A 26917-nucleotide genomic window follows, 5' to 3' on the forward strand; every position below is an offset into this window, starting at 1 on the left:
AATAAGCAAGTAAAAAGAGCAATAAATATTAAGGTTTGTAAAAAAGAAACAAGTCTGTCAAAACCTATTTTATCGTAACTGGCTGTAAGCAAGGCAAATTGCAATTATAAGCAATCGTTCATTTTAATAATGCGTGCTGTTAGTGCATTGATTAAGAACACAATATCATGCCCAATAAAATAATATCAACTCGATGGCGGCGTCAACGTTCTGCCAACTGGAAAATAACCAATTCCGTTTAAATCACAATCTAGCAATTCTTTGATACCCGTGAAATTGCCGTAACGAAATAAATGTTAAATAAAACGTAAAATAAAATTATTGTGCCTCCACAAACAAATAATTGGAACGCCAGTATAGGTATAGCGGGCGCGCCCGGGCCGGTGCCCGCTCATTTTATGGCTTATTTGGGGGAAAGCTTTATTGAACTTAGCCACGTTGTCTGTTGCTTTACAATTATCGCTTTTAATTCCATATTCACAAGCTCGATAATGGCTCGAGAGCCTCGGCCGCGTCTCGCCGCACGGCATGAAATGACTTTTTCGTTTGTACGCGCTCTTTTATCCACTTACAGTCATCTTTTTTCCACTTGCTACAATTCACTTTCAGATTTTGCTAATACAAGGCTTCATACACTCGTTATTTTTATTGTATGAATTATTATTGTGATGCGCTGTATGTAAATGGGGCAAAATAACGGTATTTTGTTACGAAGCCTTGATGCAAAGCAAATAATTATCACATTTGCTGAATAAAAGAAATTTGCAAACTTTGCATTGATGTTAATAGCATTGCCTTTATTTTCAAAGATGACACAAGCTACAGAAGGTATCAGATACCTATTTAGAACGGCAGATTAATACAATTTTCAGTCCTAACCTAACCTAACGAATCCGTCATCGCAATTCTTGGTCTCTACCGCTTTTCCAGCGAAATATATCTCCCAACTGATAATACAGCGTACAGCGATAAACTAACCATAACGGTACATCCATGCCATAACATAATCCAATCACCAAACTTGGCCCCTAAACTAACAGACACAGTTTATGAAGCAGAAAATGGCGCTACACGACACCCAAGTATCGAGCCTTTAACTGCGAACAGTAGCCAGGAAACCGGAGTACGGGATGATGGAGTGCAGTCGATTTGGCAGCCGAACGGGGCACCGAGGCGCCTGGCCTGAGGCTCGGGTCAGTAAGCGGCTTCCAGCCACCGACAGGGCAAAAATTTATGAACCGTCAAATAACTTATCACCAGTTAATGCAATGAAATAAACGAGCCTTATTTATGAACCGCCGATCACTCTTTTAGGGTTCGATTTGAGCGGGCATAGATTATTCCTGGGGCCATTAACTGGAGGGGTTTAAAATGTTATTGGCGTCCAAGATAAGCACTTAACGGAGAGGAATAGTAAAATCTTTTACACGTATGTATAAAAGATATAATAAGATGTCTCGAATTGTACAAAACTATAAAATATATGTAATACATAGATATCCAAAGACCATAATCCAAAGCCAATTAAATACCTAAGACAAGATTATAATAAAGTTTATGAACGATATGTTTAGTTTGTGATACTCCCACATGCATAAGTAATTTTAGAGTTCGGTAAGTAGCTAAAGTAAAATGGTGCATTTCCCGAGTTCCTTTTCAAGAAATTGGTACATCTTTGCATTCAATGTTTTGTTTTTTACAGAACCCTCCATCGATTTCCGCGGCTAGGGTCGTCTAGTTGGCTTTTATTTATGGACCTTCTCGCGCGTGTGAATACGGTTAAATAGTGGGGGCAGCCCCTTCGCCTCTGTTTATATTTATTTGGGGTCCCGTAATGAGTATATCTCCACTGACTCGCGAACCCTGTAGAGAATTGATTAATACCTTGTTAGACCCAGTGTTACGGAAAAGGGGGATTCCGGATTTCAACGTATCTTTGCAATTTTGTTTAATTGTAAATGTAGCCGTACTACATGCAAAATAGAACACATTTTAATAATAGGTTATTTTAAGGGATAATAAACGATTGCAATGCATTAACTGCGAATAAAAGATTGTTTATTGACTGGGAGAGAAGGAATGGTTAATTAACAGCGTATATATTTTAATTACCCATTCTAGAGTGAGAGAATGGTATATTTATGTAGCCATATAGACGTAAGGTGTTGACTGTTCTGAGGACCGTGACGGTGGCTTTAGCCCTAATCAATGTTTACTTGGTTGGTATCCACGTTAGAGCGATACATTTTTAAATCGACGTAACAAAAGTGCGTTAATTAATGTTATTCATTTTTAAAATATAAGGGGCTTCATGTTTCAATCTGAACAGAAAATAAGATTCTAACTTGCAGCTTAACTTTTGCAGACATTTTTCCAATAGTTTATAAAATTTTATTTACAATAACAATATACATAATGGATATATACAGAGGATTACTATGACTAGCTTAAATCTAAAATAGATTTATTTTAATTGCATGCTGCATTAGTATATTTGTAAATGTCCAAAAGACATGCGTTTTTTACGTACCGCACGTCCACCAATGAGCACTCGATTTAATATCAACATTGGCACCTTCCTGCCCTCACTCAGCTTATCTAATTCGAACACATCTGCTCTTTTTTTGAACAACACGTTCGTTGGCATTTGTCAATCCACACTCGTAACAAAGAGTAAATCCGAAAGTGTCAATGTCAATGTGACATTCTCTCGTAGTTATAGTGCGTTTAATTATTTTTGATATTTTTTGGAATCTATTTACATTTGAAAAAAAAACAACTAAAATTCGTTAAATCACAGTAGATATTTTCATTGCTCACGAGTGTATTTCGCAAGCTTCTAACGTCCCCATTAGACATCCTAGTCGTGAACGTACATCATAATATATATGTTGTAGGTGTCGGCGCGTGCCTGGCTAATGTTAGGGGCGAGACAGTCATCACTCTTGGTTAGCGAACCACAGTCGACCAAGACGCACTTTTTAGGGATCCGCAAAAGACACACGTGACTGATGACTGTTATTAAACTAATATGTACTTGAGGATTTTGGGGCATCTTTTATGTATCTCTATAATTTTATGCTTAAATGGTTACAATATACCTGATACTAAACTTTTTTACAATTAAAATACACAAATGAATACTGATTCACGTGTCGAATTCCAAATTATTGGGTCATGATTCACAATTAAAATAATTTCACTTTTAAAAATATCTTCTATCTAGTTTTGTAAATCCAATTAAGTATTATGGTTAGTACAATTATGAACGGTGATTTGCTAACTACCGATTTTTGTGTTAATTCCTATGTGTATTCTCAACACGCACATCTTATAATAGTATAACCTACTTAAGAAGTATACAATTTCCTATATAAAATTATTTGGATGTGCAAAGTAAGCTCACAGTCATAAATCTCGGAGGCAATGCCAATGGCAGCTCTGGGGTAATTTTTATCTCTGACGACACCAAAGAGTTGCGGAAGGGAATTTGTCATTCTGCTGTGGGGTGATCTTCGACAATGCGCTTTTGACGTAACGTCCCTTGGCGGAAAAATGAATAATTATAATGATCTCCATAATGCGTATGTGACATAAATTTAGATTTTCCCCCGGACTAGTATTCCGTTTTTAATTGGGGTGGTTGCTTTAGTATAGACGAGGTACTCTTTATGATACTATTTGACAATATTTAATAACGCAACAGATTCAAATTAGTTGCTGATTACTTTATTATTTCTAGTATCTAGAAACCATGCAGGTAGGTAGAGGTACGTAAATACCTATATTGAGCCCCAAGCCACGATTATAAATTTTCAAACACACAATTCTTACAAATTATCTGTCTTAATTTCAGTTTCATACCTATCTTGTTTACTTTTTGTTTAACTATATTAGAGGTAATATAAAACGGGCTAGTTTTTTTTATACATATAATAGGCAGCAAACGAGCAGACGAGCCGCCTGATGGGAAGCAGTTTGACCATTTCCTTAATTTCTATAGCCTCTCGTCGTTAAACTTTTTTATGTATGGCTTGTCTTATCTGAAAACAAACTGTAAAGTTACATTTGAAACTATTTTGGTTAGCTAAGTAATTATGTTAAAACGACATAGTTCTGTCACATCAACAGTTTTATCAGTAACGAAATGTTAGTTTACATCTAATAGCAACATAGCGTTTTTCATTTCAAATACAACAGGAGTAGGACTGTCGCCACAGGTGGTTGAATTAATTTTAACAAATCGGTACGCGCTGCATACGACACAGTACTGTAAGATGTAAATCGCATCGTTAGACAATTTGTTTTATGCAAACATTTGCTCTAGACTTACAACACTCAGTAAATACCGTAAAACCGCAATTAAGTTATTATTTATTGCCTACAGTGCAGTAACAATTGCATCGTCTCATTTAATATATAAATTTTACAAAATGTCATTATATGTTTTTAAGGGTTCCGTAAGAAGCATTGAGTGGCCGGTTTGTTTCTATGAAAAAAAGTGAAGAAGGTAGTCTTCGTAGAGATAACTTAATACTAACTACTAAATACTAATACTAAATGATATAGAGTATCCTAACCTAGTGTTATTGCCAAATGAATGTAAGTATGTATGTATAGGCGGCCGATGCTAATGTAACCAAACTTGAACAGCACACCTAAAACGCGAAAGAGCATGGACGAACGTTTGGTGTATGCCACCAAAACAATATTGGACCTACAAGTTTTACTAGTTGGTTTGTCAATAACAGTTAAATGAGCCCCCGTCTCGAGTATAACAGCAATAACACGTATAAAAGAAGTTGACAAAATAGGATTGAAATGATAGGCATTCGAATCACGCAACTATGAAAGATGTATGCAAATCTAATTCCTAGTCAATTAGTACCGTAGCAGCTCTAAACAAGTAGTATGAACGACCTAGTGCAATAATTAAGTTATTACCTTACAATGGGTTACAAACACCTCATTTAAAATGCTAATAAGTGCTCGCGTCCTTACGGAGGGATATGTTAGGTTTACCTGAAATTGTATTTATTGTCTTATTTTCTATGTCTAAGTGTAGGCATCCATTAGTACATATTAATAAAACAGCGTTAGTGTAGAGTAATAGTTAATCAATTGATTATTATCGCACAGTTTATGGCATAGTAGATACATACTTTAAGTGATAGACATTATTTCACTTAATACAATTGTTTTTTTTTTTAATAAATATTATAAGACATTATTACACAAATTGACTAAGTCCCACAGTAAGCTCAATAAGGCTTGTGTTGAGGATACTAAGACAATGATATATATAATATATAAATATTTATAAATACTTAAAACATAGAAAACACCCATGACTTAGGAACAAATATCCATGCTCATCACACGAATAAATGCCCTTACCAGGATTTGAACCCGGGACCATCAGCTTCGTAGGCAGGGTCACTACTCACTAGGCCAAACCGGTCGTCAGTGTCACTGGTCGTCAATTGTGGTTATTTGTATGAAATGTTTTATTATAAAATCCTTTATTTGTTAGGTTAGTTCAAGTACCTCAGTATACACGAAAAGACGATCAATGCGTTTACAATAAAACGAGAAATTGTAAGGTGCCTGCGTCCAACGACAGTTCTTTGCACCTCGTGTCATTCAGTCCCTCGACACACACAAAATTAGCACTCGCAGCATATACCACTTTTCTCTCTGGTTTCATAAATAAATATTTACACTTCTTTCCCGTCTCACATGAGAGAAAAGAAACGTCCGCTTAGAGCAGAACAGCAGACGCTACGAGGGTGTTAAAATATTGTGTTGGTTGCCTGCAATTACCTCAACCTTCGGGGTTTGGTTTCGTGTGCCCGTATGCTGTGTTTAAGAACAAAAAACTGTTCCCCACTTGAAAATTACACCTAATTATAATATGGTAAAAGGCACAATGAACTTAATCGGTCTCGCGCAACCGTAATGCAATAATACGCTAACTTTAAAATTTAAATCGTTTCAATAATTGCTGGCAAAAAGTTTTGCGATACGAGTACCTAAAGCGATTCAGCCTGCATTTAGTTATATCCTACTATGTTAAACTCCGTCCTCGCTTAGCGCCATTGTTTGTAAATATGCCTCCACTAGTATCCGTTATCCAAAAAGAGGGGGAAAATAAGCTGTTTTATTCAGTTATCTCGAACCAGCGCTCCATATGGGGGTATCATAATACTTTTCATTTTATTATCACGCTTTTCGCAGGGGGGCCAAAGACAGGGGACGTTGAATCGTTCACACTTTTAATTTAGTCGCGTCTAATGTATGCGAATAGAGGGTACTGAGGGAGCTCGGGGCCTCACTCGAGCGCTGTTAAACAACTATCAGGCTCGGAGGGTGCGTGAACCTTAATAGTTTTCCCCTTACTCCATACATTATGCAAAATACTCCAGTGATATGTCAGCCCGTACACTAGGGAGTTTTATTGTTGTTCCTGCGTTTATGCCCTTTTATGAAGTTAACTTTAATTAAATTGAAGCCGTATTTGTAAGGACGATTGACTGAGAGGTATTAGGCGGAGATTTATCTGCTTACACACGCTTAGTCATGTGAGAGCCTGGGTATTAGCTGGCGTCGAGTTAAAAAGATTACTTTCCAACTCGAGTTACATTGACTATTATTTCATTAAAGTTTCGTTTCACATATGTTTATATTATTATTGCTTCTTCATAAATCACTTTTAGCCCTATTGTATCTTAGATACATAATACTATAATTTTCATACTTATTACGTAAAAGTATTAATTAAACGGCCCTAAGAAAGCATATTGAGACGGCGGAACCTATTTAGTTGACATTGAGTCAAGTAAGATACATATTTTAAATCATATACTTAATATTTACCTTCTTGTTACAAAACTTGCTGTCACATAAATAAATAAAAAAACAGTATTGTAAAATTTCGACTGACCTGAACCATATAGAACAATACAAACCTACATAACTGCGACCGAGGCAAACTTACGTACCCAGCAAAGCAGTGAAACTTAAGTTTGAAGTAAACTAGTGATGGGTATAGTAGCAGCATGTTTGTTTATTATGTCGTGCGGTGTTTCAGAGTAACCCTTACGCACTGAAGGAGGGCGGCGGCGAGATGTCGGCGTGGACGTCCGCGGGCCTGCAGCCCTCGGGCGGCTACTACCCCTACGACCCCACGCTCGCGGCCTACGGGTAAGTCCCTCGGGCCCACGGGACCCCAAAGGTCCATTGCCAGCGCCACTTTAGATAAAGCCCGCGCCGCGCCGCTAGGATTAACATAACACTTCCCTATCGAGACTTATCTCTCTAAGAGATTGCTATGCGAAGGCTCGTGTTTGTTGCTCGCTTTGACTTTAATAAATTTTGTTGTGTTGTACAATTGTAACCCTCCGCCAGTTGTTGAGCCACGTTCTCGCTGAGTGACAGTTCGTAATAATATTAATGCATCGAGATTCGTCATTTGTTGCGACGTGTTGTGTTGTGCACATGTTCGCTCTAAAACTCGAACGTCCCAAGAGAAACGAGCATTTTTTTTTTTTCCCAACTTTTGATATAGTTTAGTACTTTGACTTTGAGAGCTGTAAAATGGACATTACAGTCGGTATCGTGATATCCCTTGTCTTGCAGACCTTTGCATTATGTCTTTAAAAGGCCGTCTTAAAATGTAACAAAATCTTCAGTATAGAATTTCCACTTTGATCTTGCCGTTTTGACACGGACTAATATTATAGAGATAAGTTCACACTCCAGTAAGTTGTGGACTAAAAGTTTCAATGCCCCGTCAAACTCATGACAACCGACACACTTCACGAACGGAGAAACTTTTGACGTGCGACTACGTAAACAGCTTCGGTTACAATTTAATTACAAGTATAATAGACATTACTGTCTATAATGTGATCTTCTCATACATATAGGTTTAGGGTAGATATATTAAGTTGTTGCTGCAGAATAAATCATAAGTGGGTACCTACCTAATTATATTGCAAATGCAGGGCAGATAAATATTAGGTAATCTACATGGTCAATCACCTCACATTAAAACTAAGTAGTTAGTACAATATGTCAATTTATGGCAATACCAGTACTAGTTATATGTACCTAGTGTACCAACAATAATAACCTGCAAGCATTATGAAGGCAGATACCTGCAACATAAATATACTAAACACATTTTTAAGAAAACAATAAAAAAGATAAAATAACCCTCTATGATGCTGTTCAGTTACTATGATTCTCAGTAGACGAATCTATTTACGAAAATAGATTGAACCGTTTAAGTGTCAGCTGGTAATAAATAAATATACCAATAGGTAATGAGTACATACGCATTTCGGGAATGCGTGAAAAAATATATAAGGCCGGTTTAACATAAAGAGCTTCGAAATCAAATTTTACTACACATAAAACTGCCTCCTCTGCCTACAATCAACTATAATCAAGCAGTACCAGAACGCTGAAAATTCCTGTTAATCGTTTTCACAATTTGCCTTCCACATTTAAAAACGCTTAAAACTGGTTACCATAATCCTTTTCCCATTTGCTTCAGCGGCGTGTAGGCCGTGTACGGCGATGCGTGCAAGGGACAAATACCCACGTAACTACTCCCGTCCGATCTTCCCTGTCGCTCTCGGAGTCGGCCCGGGCGAGCGACAAAGAGAAACTGTCTGCATCCATTTCGCGATAGTGACTGATTAATTCACAGTTTTTCTTTGAAACGAGATCGGACGCGTTGTGTTGACGTTTTCGGCAAACTTATCAACCCGTCAGCCGCGACGAGCGGGGCGTGCCAGACGACACTTTATTTATACTCAACCGCCAACGTGCCTAATTTATATAAATTTCGAATGACCGTCATAAGACTGTCATAACAATGTACTATACGTACGCATCAATCAAGCAGAAGTTTCACGGCGATCTAGAGATTTATCCCTCCATGAATCACGTTAAAACTGCCTGAAAATAAAAACAAATCATGATACATCAAAGCAGAGTTATGCTGACAATCCGGCTCCGCTCGACTTAATATATAGCGGCGGGGCGTTATAATCTAAAAATAATTAGAGGAGACATTAGTTTTTATGCGTAAAAAAGACGCGGCGATACCGGTGTTGGGAGTTGGGACGCGCACGGAAATACTCGGTGATATATCGCCACGCGCGCAATTGTCCGCTGCGCGCACAGGGTGATCTACGCCCGTCACCCGCCAACGTAAACGTCGACCTCCACCGGTTACAACTCCAACTCACAACACCGAGCGTGAAAACATCTCTCAGATCCATAAAAACCGTCTCATTATACCATTTCCGTACATCGATCAACTGCATCAAAAAACAATATTCATTCACTTGCAAACCACGTAATTACCAGCACTTGGCAACGAAATTGTTGCATATTCATTTCAAAAGAAAAACTTCACAAGAGTCTCATAAAACGTTCCGGGCCGCAATAAGTTAGCCGGGCCGAATAAATAGGAGGAGCACAAAGGAACGGGTACGGTGAAAAGCGTACATAAGCAACAAAACTTGGCTGGCTGTAGGCCCACTTCAGTTAAGTACCGTTGGCTCGACGTATTATTTCGAACAGCCTGTAATCTGCCACGCCCGCCGCGCGCCGAAATGAAAAATTACTCAGCTATTTTTAACATAAGAGTGGAGTACAGAAAACGTACAAAAATTAGAGAAAAGAGGGAGCACTTGTGCCGCACCATTGAGATCAAAATAAGCAGGAAATTACTCTAAAGCGAGCGTGAGTTCTCTATGGGAATTATTTGTGTAGGAGCGATCTGGGCTGTTGCATTTCGAATAAACCTAACAGCAAAGGGCGTACTGATGACACGCGGGATTAATGAGAAGCTTTGAATGATCTCCGCACTTATGACTACTAAACCGAATTAAGTAGGTATGATACGGACGGTGAGTGCTTTAAAGTTCTGGTAACAAGGCAAAACAATGTCCAAATTTTTGTAGAATATAACTATACATTGCAATTATATTGCCTACATAATATATGTAAAAAAATATTTATGCCCAATAATAGTATACATATGAGTACAATATTGCGTTTAGGGCAGCCCATAATTCTAATACTGATAAACACAGCGATTAGGGCAAAAATACACGTAAATTAGACGCCGGACTAACCAAATTATTTCAATATGATTTTATTATTTTCTATGATATATTAACCTTTAAGCTAGCAGTTTGACCCTCCATGCAATCTGAGATCAATCTGTTATATCCGGGAGACCGAGCTTTGCTATAGGAAAACATATAAAAGCTCAAAATGCGCGTTTCCCCAGAGATCTGACCTGCCTAGATGGATTTTTCGCTCTGTATAACTACAACTTAGTGACATGGCCGTTAACTTATACGTCCGAATAATGGCTTGATGGTAACTTCTGCCTTTTTCTGGTAAGACCAATGTCACTGTATACAATTTAGTAAGAATCGAAAAGCATGATATTTTTTATAACAACAGACTTAATATAAAAGAGCTACGCAAAAGAGAAGCAAAAGACAATGACTGCTTTTCAGCCTGTCACGTAAGTAGATAAAATGGAAATATATTCTATCCAAGCCTTGATAATTTACTAATGTGGCTACTATATAAAGAATGTATATCTGTCATTTTCGATCGAGTTATCGTATCATGTTAATGGAATGTATTTTCTCACCTGGACAAAGTTATTCTTAAAAAAAAACTGCGTCCGCTGCATTAATTGCTTTGCTCTATATAGCATTTTTTATTGTATTCATAAAGTTAATAGCTACATACGAACGCATACCTAATAAATAACTTAAAGAAGGTAAGATCCAGTTTTGAATTCCAGTGCAAAGCAAAAAGCTTAGTATAAAACAAAAAGGCCGCCGCAAACACACGCGTCCTATAAAAGCATAAGTTCCACAAAAGATACGTACGGAAAGCGATACAACAAGAAAATAAACGCAACAATCTCGTTTCTAAAGCGTCTACTCGACGCGCACTCGTGTTACGAATCCTAATTCTAATTCGTCCCGAGCCTCCCGTAGGGAAGAGGGGGTGTATTACTTATTTACGCGGACGTACATAGCGGTGCGCTTTACGGGGGTGGGCACGTAGAGGCCACAATTCCCCCAAGTGGGCAGATCGTAAAAACCCCGATACCGCGAATTGAATACTCGGGAATACGTACTGATGTTTTGGTTGTACGGCGTACGCCGCCCGCCCAGCCGCGCTCTACCGTTCACTCCACTTGTTCGGCGGCGGGGCTCCGTTTATTGCGTATTGATAGCCTCCTTGTTATTAAGCAGTTTAACTAAATTATACTCCCTCTATAGCTACAAATAAATTTCGTTAATGTTCCTCTACAACGAATGTTTTATCTGGGAAGTTTCGCAGTAAAAATGAGAAACAAACGTCGACATTTTAGAAACGAGTGTCGTGTCACATAAATATGCAGTCTCAGTTGACTTATTGTGTAAACGTAATAAAAGTTCCCATAATGCTCCACAATGATACATTTGCGTTTTAAAATGAGTTGTCACGGGGGCGCCTATTTTTAAATGGCGGGTAACGTATTTGGGCGCGCGACTTAAGTTTGTTTGAGTAGATTTGAAGCGATCGAGCAGGAAACGTCAGAACGTATTAATCCCGGCATTAGTCGGCGGCCGAATATAACGCATAATTCAAAGCGCGCCGTCGGTTTTATGTTTTCGTCTCCAAATTAACGTTTCTACAAAGTATTTCCGGTCATGAAAGTATTAACATATTCGGAGAGTGCATGCGTCCCGGGGAACGGCGTAAGTATGCAGCGGCGCTAATTACTTGTGACGTTGTTGTCGCGACTGTCGCGAGCCTGCATGTGTCGCGGAGGGCGGGCATAGTAAGTGGACTACCTAAATTAATTAGAAAGCTTACGGGCCGAGTTGGCAACCGCTTCAGCGCTATTTCTCCTATACTTAAGTACCTACCTATGTAGGATTACATGCTATGTTAGAGTGAACTGGAAAATAAAAATGGTAAAAAAACAACCGCTTACACAGATAGAAATAAAATTATTTTTTGAAAGAATGTCAAAATACGAAATTCCTGTAATTTAAATGATACCCAAAGAATTAAGTTGGCGCGAGTTTTAAATACCTACATTCGTTTTATTTCACTATAAATATTCGTTTTATCACACTCCCCAGATTAACTGAGATGTATCTAAAATATTATGGTTCAACGCGTTGTTCATTTCACATATAGCGGCCTGCTGAAGCGCTGAGCGATCCGGCGCCCTGTCGTCGGAAACCGCCGTTTCTCAAGAGCTTATTCGTGTTCAAACTAATGCGGTTCGGTTTCAGAGGCTTTGCATGTGATGCGCCTTTGACACGCGTATTAAACCGTTTAAAACGGTTTTTAAATATTTTCTGGTAGCGCACTCGTTTGCCTTCGCTCGGCAAGATGGCGTCGCGATCGATGCCCACGCCTACGCCTGCGCTGCACGCCCTGCAGTTGCACCGCTGCAACGGACCGCCCTCTGACGCGCAGATATTGGCGCGAATGGAAAACTTTGAAACAACTTTCCACAAACCCTGTACCCTTTTTATACTAATCTTTTATACTTCATTGAGAATATGCTGTATTATAGAACGAATGACTAAATAAATTGTTAAAATCAATTACTATTTCTTGAGTCCGCTTGCATTAAGTAAAATTGTATGACTTACATTATATTAAATAGTATGCATTATTATTTCGTTTATAATCATAATACAATATTTTGTTCGTTCTTGATATTTCTTACATTACAACCGATATTATTATAGCAAAAAAATCCTACTCTACATTTATACGGTAACATGTATATACTCATTGAAAATCATGACGGAAAAGTCATACGTCAAAAGTCAATTATAATATCAATATATACCTACTTACAAACTTTAGTAGATAGATACCATTTCTCAGTTTTATTACCATTCTATAAACCAGCCCGACCAGTATACGACCAAAATAGAGTATCTTACAGTAGAACAAAATGCGATCACTTTTGCAAATCACATCACGTCATGCTCCGCTCGTCGAGCCGAGTGCTCACCGCGCGTTTAAGTCTCAACTTTCAACTGCACCTCCAGTGTTCAATTTTGCTTGCACCTCTCACAGGATCTCGGTTCATTTTTTAACTATTTTCACGCGCAAACCTATTTATTGGGCCCCCTTCGACCGCGCCTTTGTCATGTCGGCACAGAAAATCGAAGTCAGGTACGAGTAACAGTCGCCAGGGGAAACGACGCCACAAATACATTTAGAATGTGGATGCAAATGGGACCGTAGGCCCTAAAAAGTGTATCGAACGCTTCGTGCTGCGATAGCTTTATTTTTGCTGCCGTTACGAGAAATCTATTGCCTCAAATAAAACGCCTATCTGTTACGAATTTAAAAGCCACTTTATTGTTTGTTCGAACGACCCGGCTCACCCACCGTAACTACAGTTTATATAATGTTATTATTTTAGAAGCTCTTCGTAATAATGTTTAAAATTTATGTACATAACCCATCATTAACTTGACGTTAGATGTTGTTTTATACTGACAGATAGACCATTATCATCTGTTTTATTAATTTGTCCAAATTTACTTTTTTTGTCTTATTTTTAATGCTCACAACAAAAAAGTTTTTTATAAGAAATAGTAGACTGGTTCACGTGATATTTACATACTGTTTCTTAGGATAACTTGGCTCAATAACCCTTAAGCACGTGTTAAGTTTTACTCGTATTACTCCTAAGGCCGGAAGCGTATTGAAGTCTGTTTTCCCGTTAGGTATGTAGATAAATTTGTGTTTGTCGACAGATATGGAGCGGGGTACGATTTAGCGGCGAGACGGAAAAATGCCACGCGGGAGTCTACCGCTACGCTCAAGGCGTGGCTGAACGAGCACAAGAAGAACCCGTACCCGACGAAGGGAGAGAAGATCATGCTCGCCATTATCACCAAGATGACGCTCACGCAGGTCTCAACGTGGTTCGCCAACGCGCGCCGCCGCCTCAAGAAGGAGAACAAGATGACGTGGGAGCCCAAGAATAAAACCGACGACGATGACGACACCATGCTTTCTGACGACGAAAAGGACAAAGATGAACAGGACGACAAAATCAAACCTCATAAAGGTACGCTCACGTGGACCGTGGCGCATCCGAGAGTAGACTTCAGCCGACCACCCAATAAATCTATCAAACCTGTGCTTTCCAAACAAATTTGGGTGGCCTTAAACAATGAAGTCACTGCCGGATGTTGATTTATATTTATTATACTAAATTAAGTGCCCAATATATCGTGCGTGTTTGTATAATATGACTGTTTCAATGACTGCGATGCGAAATACTTCATGTCCGTTACAATTGTTTTGTCAAACTGCCGTTGCGAATTATAATGAATTATTGCACTACGCTAATTTTGTGCCGGTGTGGGTAGTGCGTGCTATTTCATGTTCGAATTGCACCGGTGTTGTTAACCGTTTAAAATTGCTTTAATTTCGTCGGTGTATAAATCGTCCAGTGAATTGGCTTAACGCTGAGGGCCGGAGGGTGAGCGGGACCCGGAAGGAGGCGAGCGGTGGTGGAGGCGACGGCGGGGCGGCGGGGGTCCCAGGCGTGTAACTGTGCGTAACCGCTCCTCGGTCCCGGATTTCCTATTCGTAGTAAAGTGGGCGGCGCCAAGGTCCAAATTTCATATAACGTTTCTTCCGTTCGTCGGAACACGGGGCGACGTTCGGAGGTCGCGCTCGGCTTGTACAACGATCTGCCCTACTTCGTGCTCTTGCCAAAGGATTTGTCGACTTCGTGGATCGTTTCTTTTATGAGGATATTCCGCTGGAACGTAGGTAAGTAAGTACGGTTTCGGGGATTTATAATGTGTCCCAATTGAATACGGCTCGACGGGATTGTCGTCGCTTTTTCAACATTTTCGTTTGTGCTTCTGTTTATACCTACGTCGTCATTAGCAGCGGTGCAAAAGTCCCACGCTACCGCTGTTTAGTTTCGGCTGTCGACAACATAAGTAAGTGGGCATTGTAACAATAAAGATGGTTTCGGGAGAGTGTTTTCATAGCGGCGGTAATGGAGGGGTGTCACGGGTAACGCGCGGCGTATGTCGCCTAATGAACGCGCCTATTGTGGACAGAAGCGCACGATTCGTGGTTTTAATGTCATCCCTTAACCATAAAAAGACGTAAATCCATAAGTGTTCCTAATACACATAGGCCCTTCTAACCACCGGATTAGAGCGCTGCATCCGCGTGGAGTTAATAAAAGGACACGCGGTAGAAAATGGATGCTGTTGACAGAGAAAAGTTATGAGTTTTGCCACTTTATAGGGATCAACTCCGGGTTTAGAAAGTCGAGTGTAACTGGGGTGAAACGGTCGACTGAAGATTGGATTGGGCTGAGTTTATAACAACAACAAACATGACGAACTCCCGAAACAAATCATAATCTAAAATACGCTGTTAAAGTAGACTTGACTCTTAAGGTTTTTTGGAAGAATATTAGGAATACATTTTATTACATCGCAAAAGGTAACCTGCCTAAATACACTTGTCGTTATAAAGAAAATTGATTTCCAACAATGTACAGAAAAATATGTCTACTAAGGCATCATGAATGATAATAATTAATATAATTATATATATACAATATTGAAAATTAAGAAACTTTATAGGTTGAAAAGTTATCTCATAGCAATATTAGAATATTTAATTGAGTTAATCATTATAAAACAAGTGAGTAGACCTGAAAGGTACAAAATGTGAACTAAATACACTTCTAAGAGAACCATTAAGGATGACTCACGCTAGCACAGCCCGGGTTTGGGGGCCTACCGCAAAAACCAAAATTCTCTCTGCGACGTATGTAAAGTGACAGAGAAAAATGTCAACCTTTGAATCAATCCAGAAACCCACCGAATTTACAAGTAGGTATATACGTATAATAAAGGCTTTTATATATATACGTATATTCACTTTGTAAAACAATAACAAAAGCGCAATTCTAAACAGTTGAGCATTTGTGTCCCCTGTAAATTGCAATGGCACCGATGCATTGTGCGGGATTAGGTACGACATGCGCCGGCGGGGGCCCGGAGTGCCGCGAAGTGCCCGAGTGCGGCGAAGTGCCGAGTGCCACCGAGTGCCTCACTTGAATAATACGCCGTTAAAGCAAAAATAATGTCACAATAAATGAACTTAAATTATAAACATAAATTGGTATATTATTTGATGATAAAAAGTCGAGAAAAGAGTGTAAAGAGTTGTGACGTTTTCATTTAAAAGGTACCTCTTTGTCGTTTACCATAATAGACCGCAAGCTAGGAAGAGATTTCCATGACCAATCGCCTCCCGGGCGATAACTCGTATGCTGGTTAACGGCTATGTATTATGAACCCTCGTGGACGTCAGCTGCCGCTGTGGGTTGAAGAATGGCAGCCACCGAAACACGTAAAAAAATTATTTAAATTATACTTTGTCAGATGATAATTTAGATGGTATTGTTAGTTAAATAATCGTCGGTCGGTTGTATCGTGGTGGAAAGGACATCAGCTGGTCGCATGAACATGTAAAAAATAAGCGCTTTACCTTTTTATGATAGTAATAACAAAATCATGAAACTTTGCATGTAGCATTCCATCAGGCGTTTGAAATAATCGGGTCGGAACGGATCACGCATTACGCATACTTTGCGGATATAAGTGGTAAAGATTTTTTACATGTTCATGTGACCAGCTGACGGTCTTTCCACCGCGATACAACCGGCTGACGGTTTTTTTTATCATCTGACACAATATCAATCGAGGGGCGCTGACTGAAAAAAAAATATTTTTTTTTATATGTTCATGTCATCAACTGACGGTCTTTCCACCGCGGTACAACCGGCTGACATTTTTTTTAAATTCATGATAGTATCTAAACTATCGTCTGACTAAATATTAGCCGGGAGGCGATGACTGACGATATATGCTCCTGGCCCGCGGTCTATAAGGACGAAATTTGCCTGTATCCTTATAAGAAAAACCTGTCAGAGCGTCCTTATGGCAAGCGACAATGTGGTACATTTTGCTTGAAAACGACAAATATACGAATACCTCCATAAAAACATCACAAAGTACACGAACTTATAAAAACCTTATATATGCTGTTTACTGAAGTCGAAAGTTTTTCCAAGAAGAAAAAAGATACAATTTTAGACACGCGTAAAAAACAAAATTAATAAATAGTCTATAAATTACCATTGACACATTCATAATGTATTGAGAAATATTAGTTAAAAGTCGTTAGCTAACCCTTCGTGATGGAATCAGCTAACAACCCTCGGCTAATGCGTTTTAAGTAACTGCGTTAGTATCAGTGCAGACATGCCATTACTGGCACCCCCGGCGCAACGAGCGTATGATTGCCTTTACTCTGCCTACGTGGTATATCAGATACAGTTGCTTAACGTACTTGCAACATTTATACTTTTTAGTTATACTCAAGAGTAATTTCTATACAAAATGACCCTATTTCTGTATAATTTTTTTTTATTAAATTAAAAAAAGTAACTTTTGGGTAATTATATTTATTTTTAATTATGAAGGAGAATAGTGAGTGTATACAGGGAGTTAGTAAGTATTTATCTTACTAACTTTTTCCGTTTCCTTTTGTCCCATAGATATTATGATATTGTGTCTATTGCAAAAATGATACATATTTAATTGTATCTATGTAATTAGTTCACCTATACGTTAAATAATGTATTCATGTAGGTTTATTTCGATATACTCGTAGTAAAGATTTAGACTAAAAGCAATGAAACGTAAGAACGATAAAATTGTTAAACTATTATGATGGCGAAAAAGAATGTTATGACCTATAAGTACACAGTATACTCACACGTAGTAGTATCGTAGTATCTTTTCACACGTAGATGTGACTCTGAATAAATACACAAAATAATATCCAAACAATACGCGACACAAGTAAATCTGCGAGTAAACAACGGAAACCCTACAGGATATTATAAAAACAGAAACTTTTATACCGCTTAGCCAAATCCCCGGGCACGACAACCGAGCAAATAAACCATAACGCTTCTCACTCAACATGCATAGCTGTTCTACTAAAATGTCAATGTTCGCGACATGTAATATATCATTTTAAGTCACGGCAAACAAAGCCAATATAGAAGCTTTCACACGCCAACCCTCACTCGTCGGTAAACAAACATCCAGAACTATCCCGCGCTAAGCCACTCATGAATAAAGCCTTCGGACCCCACCAATAAATGTTAATTTTTGTCGTAAGCACACGCATCGCAAACAAAATATTAATCCGCGGCGTTAATGGAAAGCTACAGAAGTAATACAAACAAGTGGGCTGCGAGATGTAATAAATTGCACTGACCTCAGTTGCAAAGTGCAGCGAGGGTGGAGGGCTGAGCCCCTTAGACGCGTTTTTATAATGTCTCACTCCGAGCACTGACTAAAGGGAAATACCACTCGGCGGGCAGCGTTTCCGCGCCTCCCGCGGCGTGCACTTAGATACATCTATTTTGCATATCTGGGGACAGCGTTGAACGCATACAGTGTTCGATAAATATTTATGACGGATAACCTGAACCGCCTCGGTTTAGCTAATTGATAAGGTCCGCGTATCGGTTTACCTTACCTACTGCAGTTTACTTCCACTGCGGGATTTATACGAAGCAAAATGTCGCTGTTTGAAGTAATACCTACTATTTAAATAGGAGCGGTTATGTACAAGTGTGCTCGTTTTCATAGAACATGCCACGATTCAAGGCTTAGTTCGATTTCTTTTGATAACTGACTAGTTACTAATAATAAATCTATAAACCTGTCATTCATTAGAAGATTAAAGGAAATCAACAGATTATGTTCATTAAACCACCCTTTCAATTTGTTAACTAGCATCATCTTAAATAACGTTCAACATATTGCTAAAATAAAACACGATGAAATCACCCAATTTTCGCTTATCTCCGGTCGTTGTGGGATTTTATTAGATTAATACAATGAAAATTTAAACAATTTGCCCGATAAATATCTTCGCGCGAAGTATCAGTGGCGTCCCTATTTATCCGTAGTGAGGGGTACGCGGATAACCCCTCTTAAAAGCTAGGAGCAGTCAGCATTAAATGGAATAAAGAGAATGGAGTCGAGCGGTCGCGCCCTCCGCGTCGCCTCTGAATTTCATTAGGCCTGCCGCCCGAAACCCGCTTTACATAGGGAAATGGGGAAATCATAATACCTAAAGCCTTATAAAATTTTGTTGAATAAACATTTACGTGTAATTGTGCTATAACTACAATTTCCTCTCGAAACATAAGAAATGTTCAAATCTAATTTTACTTTAGTCCTCCCGCAGGAAAACGCGACCGAAAAATATATTTATTTAAACAACGATCAAGTATCTTTAGACTTTGTTTTATAAAAGTAAACATGGATCGCTGTTAAAAATCAAAACAAGAAAGGAACGACGTTGACCATTAATTGTCCTGGCGAACTGTAAGAGAGCCGCGGGGCCCGAGGGAAATGCGAAATAAATGCTCTTCTTAAATACGGAGCGACGGGCGGCGCGCCCCGCGGCCCTCGCTCGCGCCCCAAAGTGGTATTTTCACTTCGCTAATCGGATAACCACTTAACGAATGGGTCACTGCACGCCAAACGTATTTTCACACGACTTTTCTGAAGGGAGGGCAGCTTCTTACGAGCTAAAACTTACGTCCCGGGTGTAACGGTCACGTCACCGCTCCAATCCGCATCACATCGATTTTATACGCAATATAAACATTTTAAGCTTCTTTTATCGTTGTAGCATTAGTGATGGCATGGGCTATTGCGACTAATCTGATTGCAATAATGCGTTTGTTCGAGCCCAACGTGAAACGTGATCGCCATTGTCTTTTTTTACAGATGAGGAGAGGAAAGGCGACGAGCTGCTGCAGGGGATGCACCACCAGCTGCTAGGATACGGTATCAAAGAGGAGGCGAAAAGAGGATCCGACTGCGGCGTGCCAATACCGGCGTCAAAACCCAAGATATGGTCATTGGCAGACACAGCGGCGTGCAAGACGCCGCCGCCGGCGGCGCAGCCATGGCCACAGCACGCGTACGGCGCGGGGCCTGAGCGCGGCGCAGACAGCGGCTCCAACGGCTTTGCGCTGCCTGCCACGGCGGCTGCCAGCCCAGCCACTGGTTCATACGGCCGGTACGGTGGCTTTCCCGGCCAGTATGGCGCGCAGCACCCATGTGTGCACCCCGCCGCCTTTCCCGATGTGCAGACTGACACGCCGCCGCAGACGCCGCCCAACATGAAAGTGCCGAGCGTGGCCAACCCGCTCGGCAGCGGCGGCGGTGCACCCTACTGCTTCCCGCGCCATCAGCAATCACCGCAGCGCGATCCCTACCACAATAACCACCACCCTGCAAACCATCAGCCCAACCAGCCCCATCACAATGAAGGCTCGGCCGCGTTCAAGCCCTTTTATAAAAGGTGAACATTTTTTTTTACTTGTCAACTCACACACCCACACGTTAAACACTCGGTATACAAATAGTAGGTGAATTAACTCCCATGAGATGTTAACTACACCACGTGAAAAGAGTGAATGTTTCCTATTCCAGTTCACTACAACACCCCAACGGTTTCGTGCCGGCCGTCTGAAAGCGGACCGCTCCACCGGCGGTGAGTTTCTGATTGATTCAAATTGATGAGCGCCAGCCGCGGCGGCGGCATCACGAGCGCCGGGTAGATGTAGATGAGGTACGCCCTCGTAAATGGATGATCGCGACGGAGATATCGCGAAAGCCATAAACAGAGTTGTGGTTTTAGTAGCGGAGACTCGCGCCGGGGTGTCATGTCGGTAATTGAAAACAATGGAGTCGACTCGAGGCGGAAGGGCGACACGGCACGAGGGCGGCGAGATTGCAATCTTGCGTCATTTGTCAGTGTCACCGAGACGCACTGTATACCTCCTACGCACGCTGACCTGCCCAAATTAGCTGCCATTTGAACTCATAACGTGACTGATTAGATTTGTTTTCCGCGAGATTTTGATCAAAGCCGTTCACAGAATTAAAATACGCGATACGACACTAAGCCTTGATTAACGTCGAGGAAAATGTTATGTACTATAATTTGCTCCATATTCATGCGAGACCGAACACTTGTAATGAGACTTTATTTGGGTTAATATTAAATATTCGTCGATAAAATTTTGTAATGTCATTGCGAAAAATGGTGACAAGAAATGACTAAATAAAAAACTGTATAAGGGTTGTTTATTTAGTCACCTGCAATAATTTACGGGCTACATACTGAGCCACTTTTACTATAAGACCTACCCCGAAATCGCGAACAAAAAATCTACACTCCCATAGAAAAAGTCAAGGTCAGACAGCCAAATTGTATGGAACGTCCAATTTTTTTCGCGAATTTCGGGTTGGCCCCATAGTAAAAGTTGCTCAGTATGACCTAAACATTCACCCCATAAATCATTGCAGGTGACTAAATATAACATCCTGTATATCCATCCTGGCTGTTGGAGTGCGAGCGTGTGTCGAATTCTGTCTAGTTTCCGAGTAGGGACGCATTTTTCTAAGAGACGTCAAAGGTTTTCTAAGAAGAGTCTGCGGTATCCGCGCTCATTACAATAAATCCCGTCGCGTCCGCCGCCGCACAGGACGGCTTCGCGAGGAATTTTGTTTTAGCCAAACGCTCACAAATTCACTTCTAGAACCTTTTGTATTATTTTGGTTTTCACGCCTTTTTGTGCCCACGAATTCCATGACGCGAAAATAACTCCTTATCGCGGCATTCCTTTAAAGTAGCCCCAAAAAGAACGCGAAATCGACAGTTTTTGCTTTGGACTTAAATAACATACCTACCTTTTAGTTTAAGGTTATTATTTGTTCTTCTGAATGGGCTACCGAGTCAAAATTTTATACTTAATTCGATAAAAGTAAATTAAAAGATAAAACCATATTTTGTTTCTTGAGCACAACCTCAATCACACACAATTGTAAAATTCGAGACTACAGCCCGTAAGCCATGTTAATGGGCACTGACGCTTAAACAAACATAATATGTATAATATAATGTCAGTTTCGGCATGCATTATTCATCAGTTAGAAGGAAGTAAATCATCCATACGGATTTAATCCACGACACACCCAGCTCTAATTCCGTTCACTACTCCTAATTTAAATAAAACAGCGTTGGAATTGTTCCGTCTAAGACAAAAAACGTTAATGTAATAGGTACAATAAGTATTGTTTATGGCGGCGTCAGCGGCGCTGCCGTGCACCGACCGCACGCCCGCGCCGCGCTCGCCGATAGCGCGCGTGGGCGCGGAATCTCAATGGATCCTCTTCATTCACAACACTACCTTCGCATTAAAGCCGCTTTACTTTTTTTTAACCTCCAATCTTTCCCCTTATCTCTTAAACCTCACTCGGGTCCTCTCCGCTTCATTCAGGCCCAGGTCGCGGACAACCCGTTTGACTTCTTTTTTCATTGACGCCGTACAAACCTTAGATGACCGCAGCCGAGGTCGAATTTTTATTTCTTTCACATTTCGGTTTTCCGGTCCGGGCGATTCGTTAATAAATTCTCAGATAATGAGACTGAACGTTTCGTCACCTCATCTCGATTGCTTTAGATTTTTTCTTTTTTGGTTGATATGTGTGAACGCAGCGGCGGGCCGGCTCGGACGACACCGCGATAGAATCGAAACGGCTATCAGAACCTTTTTTTTGTTAATTTAAATACCGCTATTCTTTTAAAGCTACGTTTTTTTTTGTTTCGATGTATATGCTAGATTGGACGGGATGTGCTTATTAATTTGTGTTTCCTGTTGTTGTTTCAGGTAAAGCAAGTGAAGTGGGTCGCTGCGCCGCGTCTCGGACTCTGGGCAGTGTTCAGTGTTTCAGTCCGTGACGTCACGTCATGGCGATTAAGACACTATGAATAGCACTAGCCCTTTCTTAGACTCAAATATGAATGATGGTCGTCGACCCATTGTAATTTGTAACCAATTTGTTTGGTGCATTGATATATTTGATATGTAATTGAATGGTGTACTTCGAAATCCTAACTGCACAGAATTGTATCTTATGATATTGTATTTTGTTATCTGTACTTGAGTTATGATCGAGGTTTGTCGACTTTCGTCCTAATTTGTACTTAAAACGAATCACTGTACGAAATCAATATTGCTCAGTATTTTTATAGATTTAAGAGTATTATGGAAGTATAAGTAAATTATTTTGTATATTTGCAAAGCTCGGCGCCGCGGCTCGGCGTGTAACTTGTGGCTTGGATGTGGCCGGCGCTGGTACTGTTGTTTTACTAAGTTCTTCCAACTTTCATTTGTCTAAATGTAATTTCAAAGCAATAAGTTATTGATTAGTTCAGGTGCCAGACAGTACTTTTACTAGTTCATAAGATAGAGTACGCTCAGTACGTAGGCAGTAAGGGAAGCATAGTTTGGTTTCATACCCTATATCGTAAACTATTGTTTATTTTTGTTAAAAAGAACTATATGAATAATCGATAAACAACCATCGGTTCGGTTATTGTTGTTGCTCTTGTATATAAAATGTTTTGTAGATTTTCTATTTTTAGTTTCTCAAAAAGTGTACAAAGTAATGTTTTCGCCACTTTCGATGTTGTTGATGACACTCGGAATGATCTTTATAAATATTGTTTAAAAGTATTATTAGTATATCTTGTAAATATATTCAGAATCACGGTTTATTTTTTAAATATTGTTTGCGTTCACTAGGGATCTTCGGTCAACGTAATGTGTGTTGTATTCGAATTGTAATTGTCCATTTTAAAGTTAATATGAGTTGAGATAAATGCATGACTTATCTGATGACCAATCAATTGTGTGATAGTCAAATCCATTCGCGCACTTCTTATTTATGTCCTTGTGAAAAGAAAATCAATTTTACTTACGTGTTAATTATTCACAACTAACGAATGCTAAGCATTTCTAAGGAGTCAATTGCAAGCTACCGCACCTAATTCACGAGCAGGGCCCGTTTCATGAAAGCCTGTACCGGCAGCAGTTAGATAATACATCGGCGCAAGACTCTCTTAGTAGTACATGCAATCGCTTATTTTACAAGTTACAAGCTGTTAAAAACGTGTCCAAAGTATATTCAGAGAGGCACCTAACCTTTTGCAAGCTTCAATTTGGGTTTAGTCAATTAAGAAATTAAATCAGAGCAAATGGTATCAATGCAAACATGTTTAAAGTAAATTCTATGAAATATTTTTACACGACGCATAAGAAGATGTTTAACCATTACGCCGGACATGACTGACATCGGATATGAAATTAGTAAAATTACAACAACATGCATTCTACCTATCTGCTAGCGTTGTCCATGTCCAGAGTGAATCGACGCAAACAACGAATTAACTCGATGTATAAAATGCACACTACGCAAGACCCTTATAACTCTTATCGTTTTCTAAAAGTCATCTTAGTTGTTATTTTTTTGTTCAGTGTTTTATGCATCGAGCTACTTCTTATTGTAAAGGGGACAAAATGGACGTATTTGATTTTGTAGCACGGACGTTGAAGGGTCACTGACATTATTTCAAGTTATTTCGAAGGCTTAACGTCTAAACGGAACAACGCAGATAGTAAACAAATTTCAACGTGACCAAATCGAATACATTCGCTTAATATTAAATGTTCTATATAGTTATTTATAGAATATTATATACCTATTAATTATTATTATGAGTAACATTATGTAATGATTGTAATTAAATCTTTATTTCAAATGTGATTTTTTTTTCGCTCGATGCGATAGCATGTAAGTGTTTTTAATCCACGACTGTCGGGGACGTTCATAGAACCCGATTTCCACCGGCTTGCCATTAACTGATGAGCAATTTACTTATGGCTTATAAAGAAATGAAAAAGCAGATTGCCTCTGAATTGCTTAAAATATGATTGTTGCGCCACGACTGATGGCTTAACACAATTCGCCAGAGCTACAAAGGACCAGAGAGCTTAATAATTTTGCTTCATTTTCGAGAATAGTAAATATGTTGATGGATTGCAAGGAGTCTCTAGGCTTGGGACTGTAAATGCTCAGGCAGATTCTTCTCAAACGGAAAACAATTTGTTTACATATTTTTTTTTAGGATAAGTTATTACAATTTCAAAGTAATCTTTTGACATAATGTTACTTTAAATAGCAAGACTTAAATCAGTTACCGCTATCCTATAGAGCTGTAAGTTATTTTATTTTCGTAAGCGTAGTGCCAATATCTACTTATCAGACTAGTTTGATGATCGAACTCCGAAAAAAGAACTCTAATAACAATCGAGTTTGGGCTCGCATTTATTGAAAGATTTTTTATTTGAGAACTTGAGAAAATTGCTTTCTACTCATATTGAAACATAGTTAAGGCCAATAAATGTTAGCAGAGATAAATTCATGACTTAGTTGAGGCCTATTTGTCGAAAGATTAGACAATATACTCGTATTCTTCAGTCAATTCCTTGCAATGCCTTTGAAATTGGTATAGTTTACAAAATTGTCACATTAAATTAATATAATTAGAGTGTTGTCATGCAAACCTACACGATATGACAGTTCGTGGGCATAAAGTGGTATTAACTGTGAGGGGGCAGATGGATGGAGCCCCATTCAACGGTGTTGCAAATGAAACTCGGGTTCCGGGACGGCGATAGGTATTTATTTATTGGAAATAAAAAGCACCTGTAACAATACAGGCACGAGGTTAGCCCTCCGATGCAGTAAGACATATGAAGATTTTTTTGTTTTTTAGTTTGAAGAACAGATTTTTGAATTTTGATTACTCGATTTCGTGTTCCTTCAATTTATCTCCACTACTAGGCATTTAAATTCTATTAATATAATTGAAAACGAGTGGTCAACACCATTAGATCCCCAATTTCAATTGCTCGTATTTCTAAAATATCAATTCGCAGTTTTCCACAGATTTTCGAGTGACGAATTCGAGCGCTCGTTATTCAAAAATCAGCCCCAGACTGAAAATTAAAACCAGCGAAAGGGATTCCAAGAAACATTTGAGTTTTAAAATGGAATTTAGAATTTCTATGTGCCAGAAAAAACAGAGAAGTTGATAGTGCAACGTTCCATTATACCGTTACATTAACATTGGAGAAATAGTTCCCTGGAACAAGGTCAAAGGTTCTGTTAGGGATAGGAAGGAGTGGCGTTAATTGTGAAGGCCCTCTCCACCTCAGGACAACAACAACAATAAGGATCAGAACTCAAGTCACTTTAACAATACAATTTAAAAAAATGTACGAGTAGAATATGTAAGTATCCAAAGATCAATGGCGCGTCTGTAAACCTAAATAAACCCAAAGAAAGGTGCAAATGTAGATATTTGTCGATACAAACGTTTGCGTTTGTGTATCAAAGCTAAAGGAGAATGAATATTTTAAATACAATACGTTCTGCTTTATAATAATTTTAATATTTATTACGTTTTATTAAAGGAAATTGTTACAGATTATATTATTTGTTATCTTATCTATTTTTGGGAGAGCCTGTAAAACTAGATGTATAATCAAATTATGTCTAAATTTGAAATTTTACAAATAATAATCTCATTCACGGTGAAATTAGGAGTAAATAAGTACCTTATAGGTACTCGTATCGCAATTAGCAAGTTAGATTAACAAAACGAATGAATAGTCATTTTTGACTAGCAGGCTCATGACTAGTGACTTACCGGGGGACTAATTTGACCTACAGTGCATAGAGTGACGTGGCTGTAGCACCAATTGTACCTAAGTTTCTGTTTGGCCCAATAGTTGACTGGTAGAGAATGCCCTAAGGTATTAAGTCCGCCATTTATACATTTTCTA

General features: G+C 39.3%; 1 protein-coding gene across 3 annotated transcripts in view; it reads left to right on the forward strand.

The window, feature by feature from the left end:
• Nucleotides 1-24828, forward strand: part of LOC133530946 (homeobox protein araucan-like) — a 124943-nt gene extending 100115 nt beyond the window's left edge. For 2 of the 3 annotated variants that reach the window (XM_061869033.1, XM_061869100.1), the window contains exons 3-7: nt 7091-7203; nt 13830-14146; nt 19941-20520; nt 20652-20712; nt 22895-24828. In XM_061869033.1, coding sequence (XP_061725017.1) covers nt 7091-7203; nt 13830-14146; nt 19941-20520; nt 20652-20691 — 1050 coding nt within the window. In that variant the 3' untranslated portion in view covers nt 20692-20712; nt 22895-24828. The remainder of the gene's footprint in view (nt 1-7090; nt 7204-13829; nt 14147-19940; nt 20521-20651; nt 20713-22894) is intronic. The other variant, XM_061869173.1, reaches the window with a different exon arrangement.
• The last annotated feature ends 2089 nt before the right edge of the window (nt 24829-26917 follow it).

This window comes from Cydia pomonella, chromosome 1, assembly GCF_033807575.1.
Source record: "Cydia pomonella isolate Wapato2018A chromosome 1, ilCydPomo1, whole genome shotgun sequence".
NCBI lineage: Eukaryota > Metazoa > Arthropoda > Insecta > Lepidoptera > Tortricidae > Cydia > Cydia pomonella.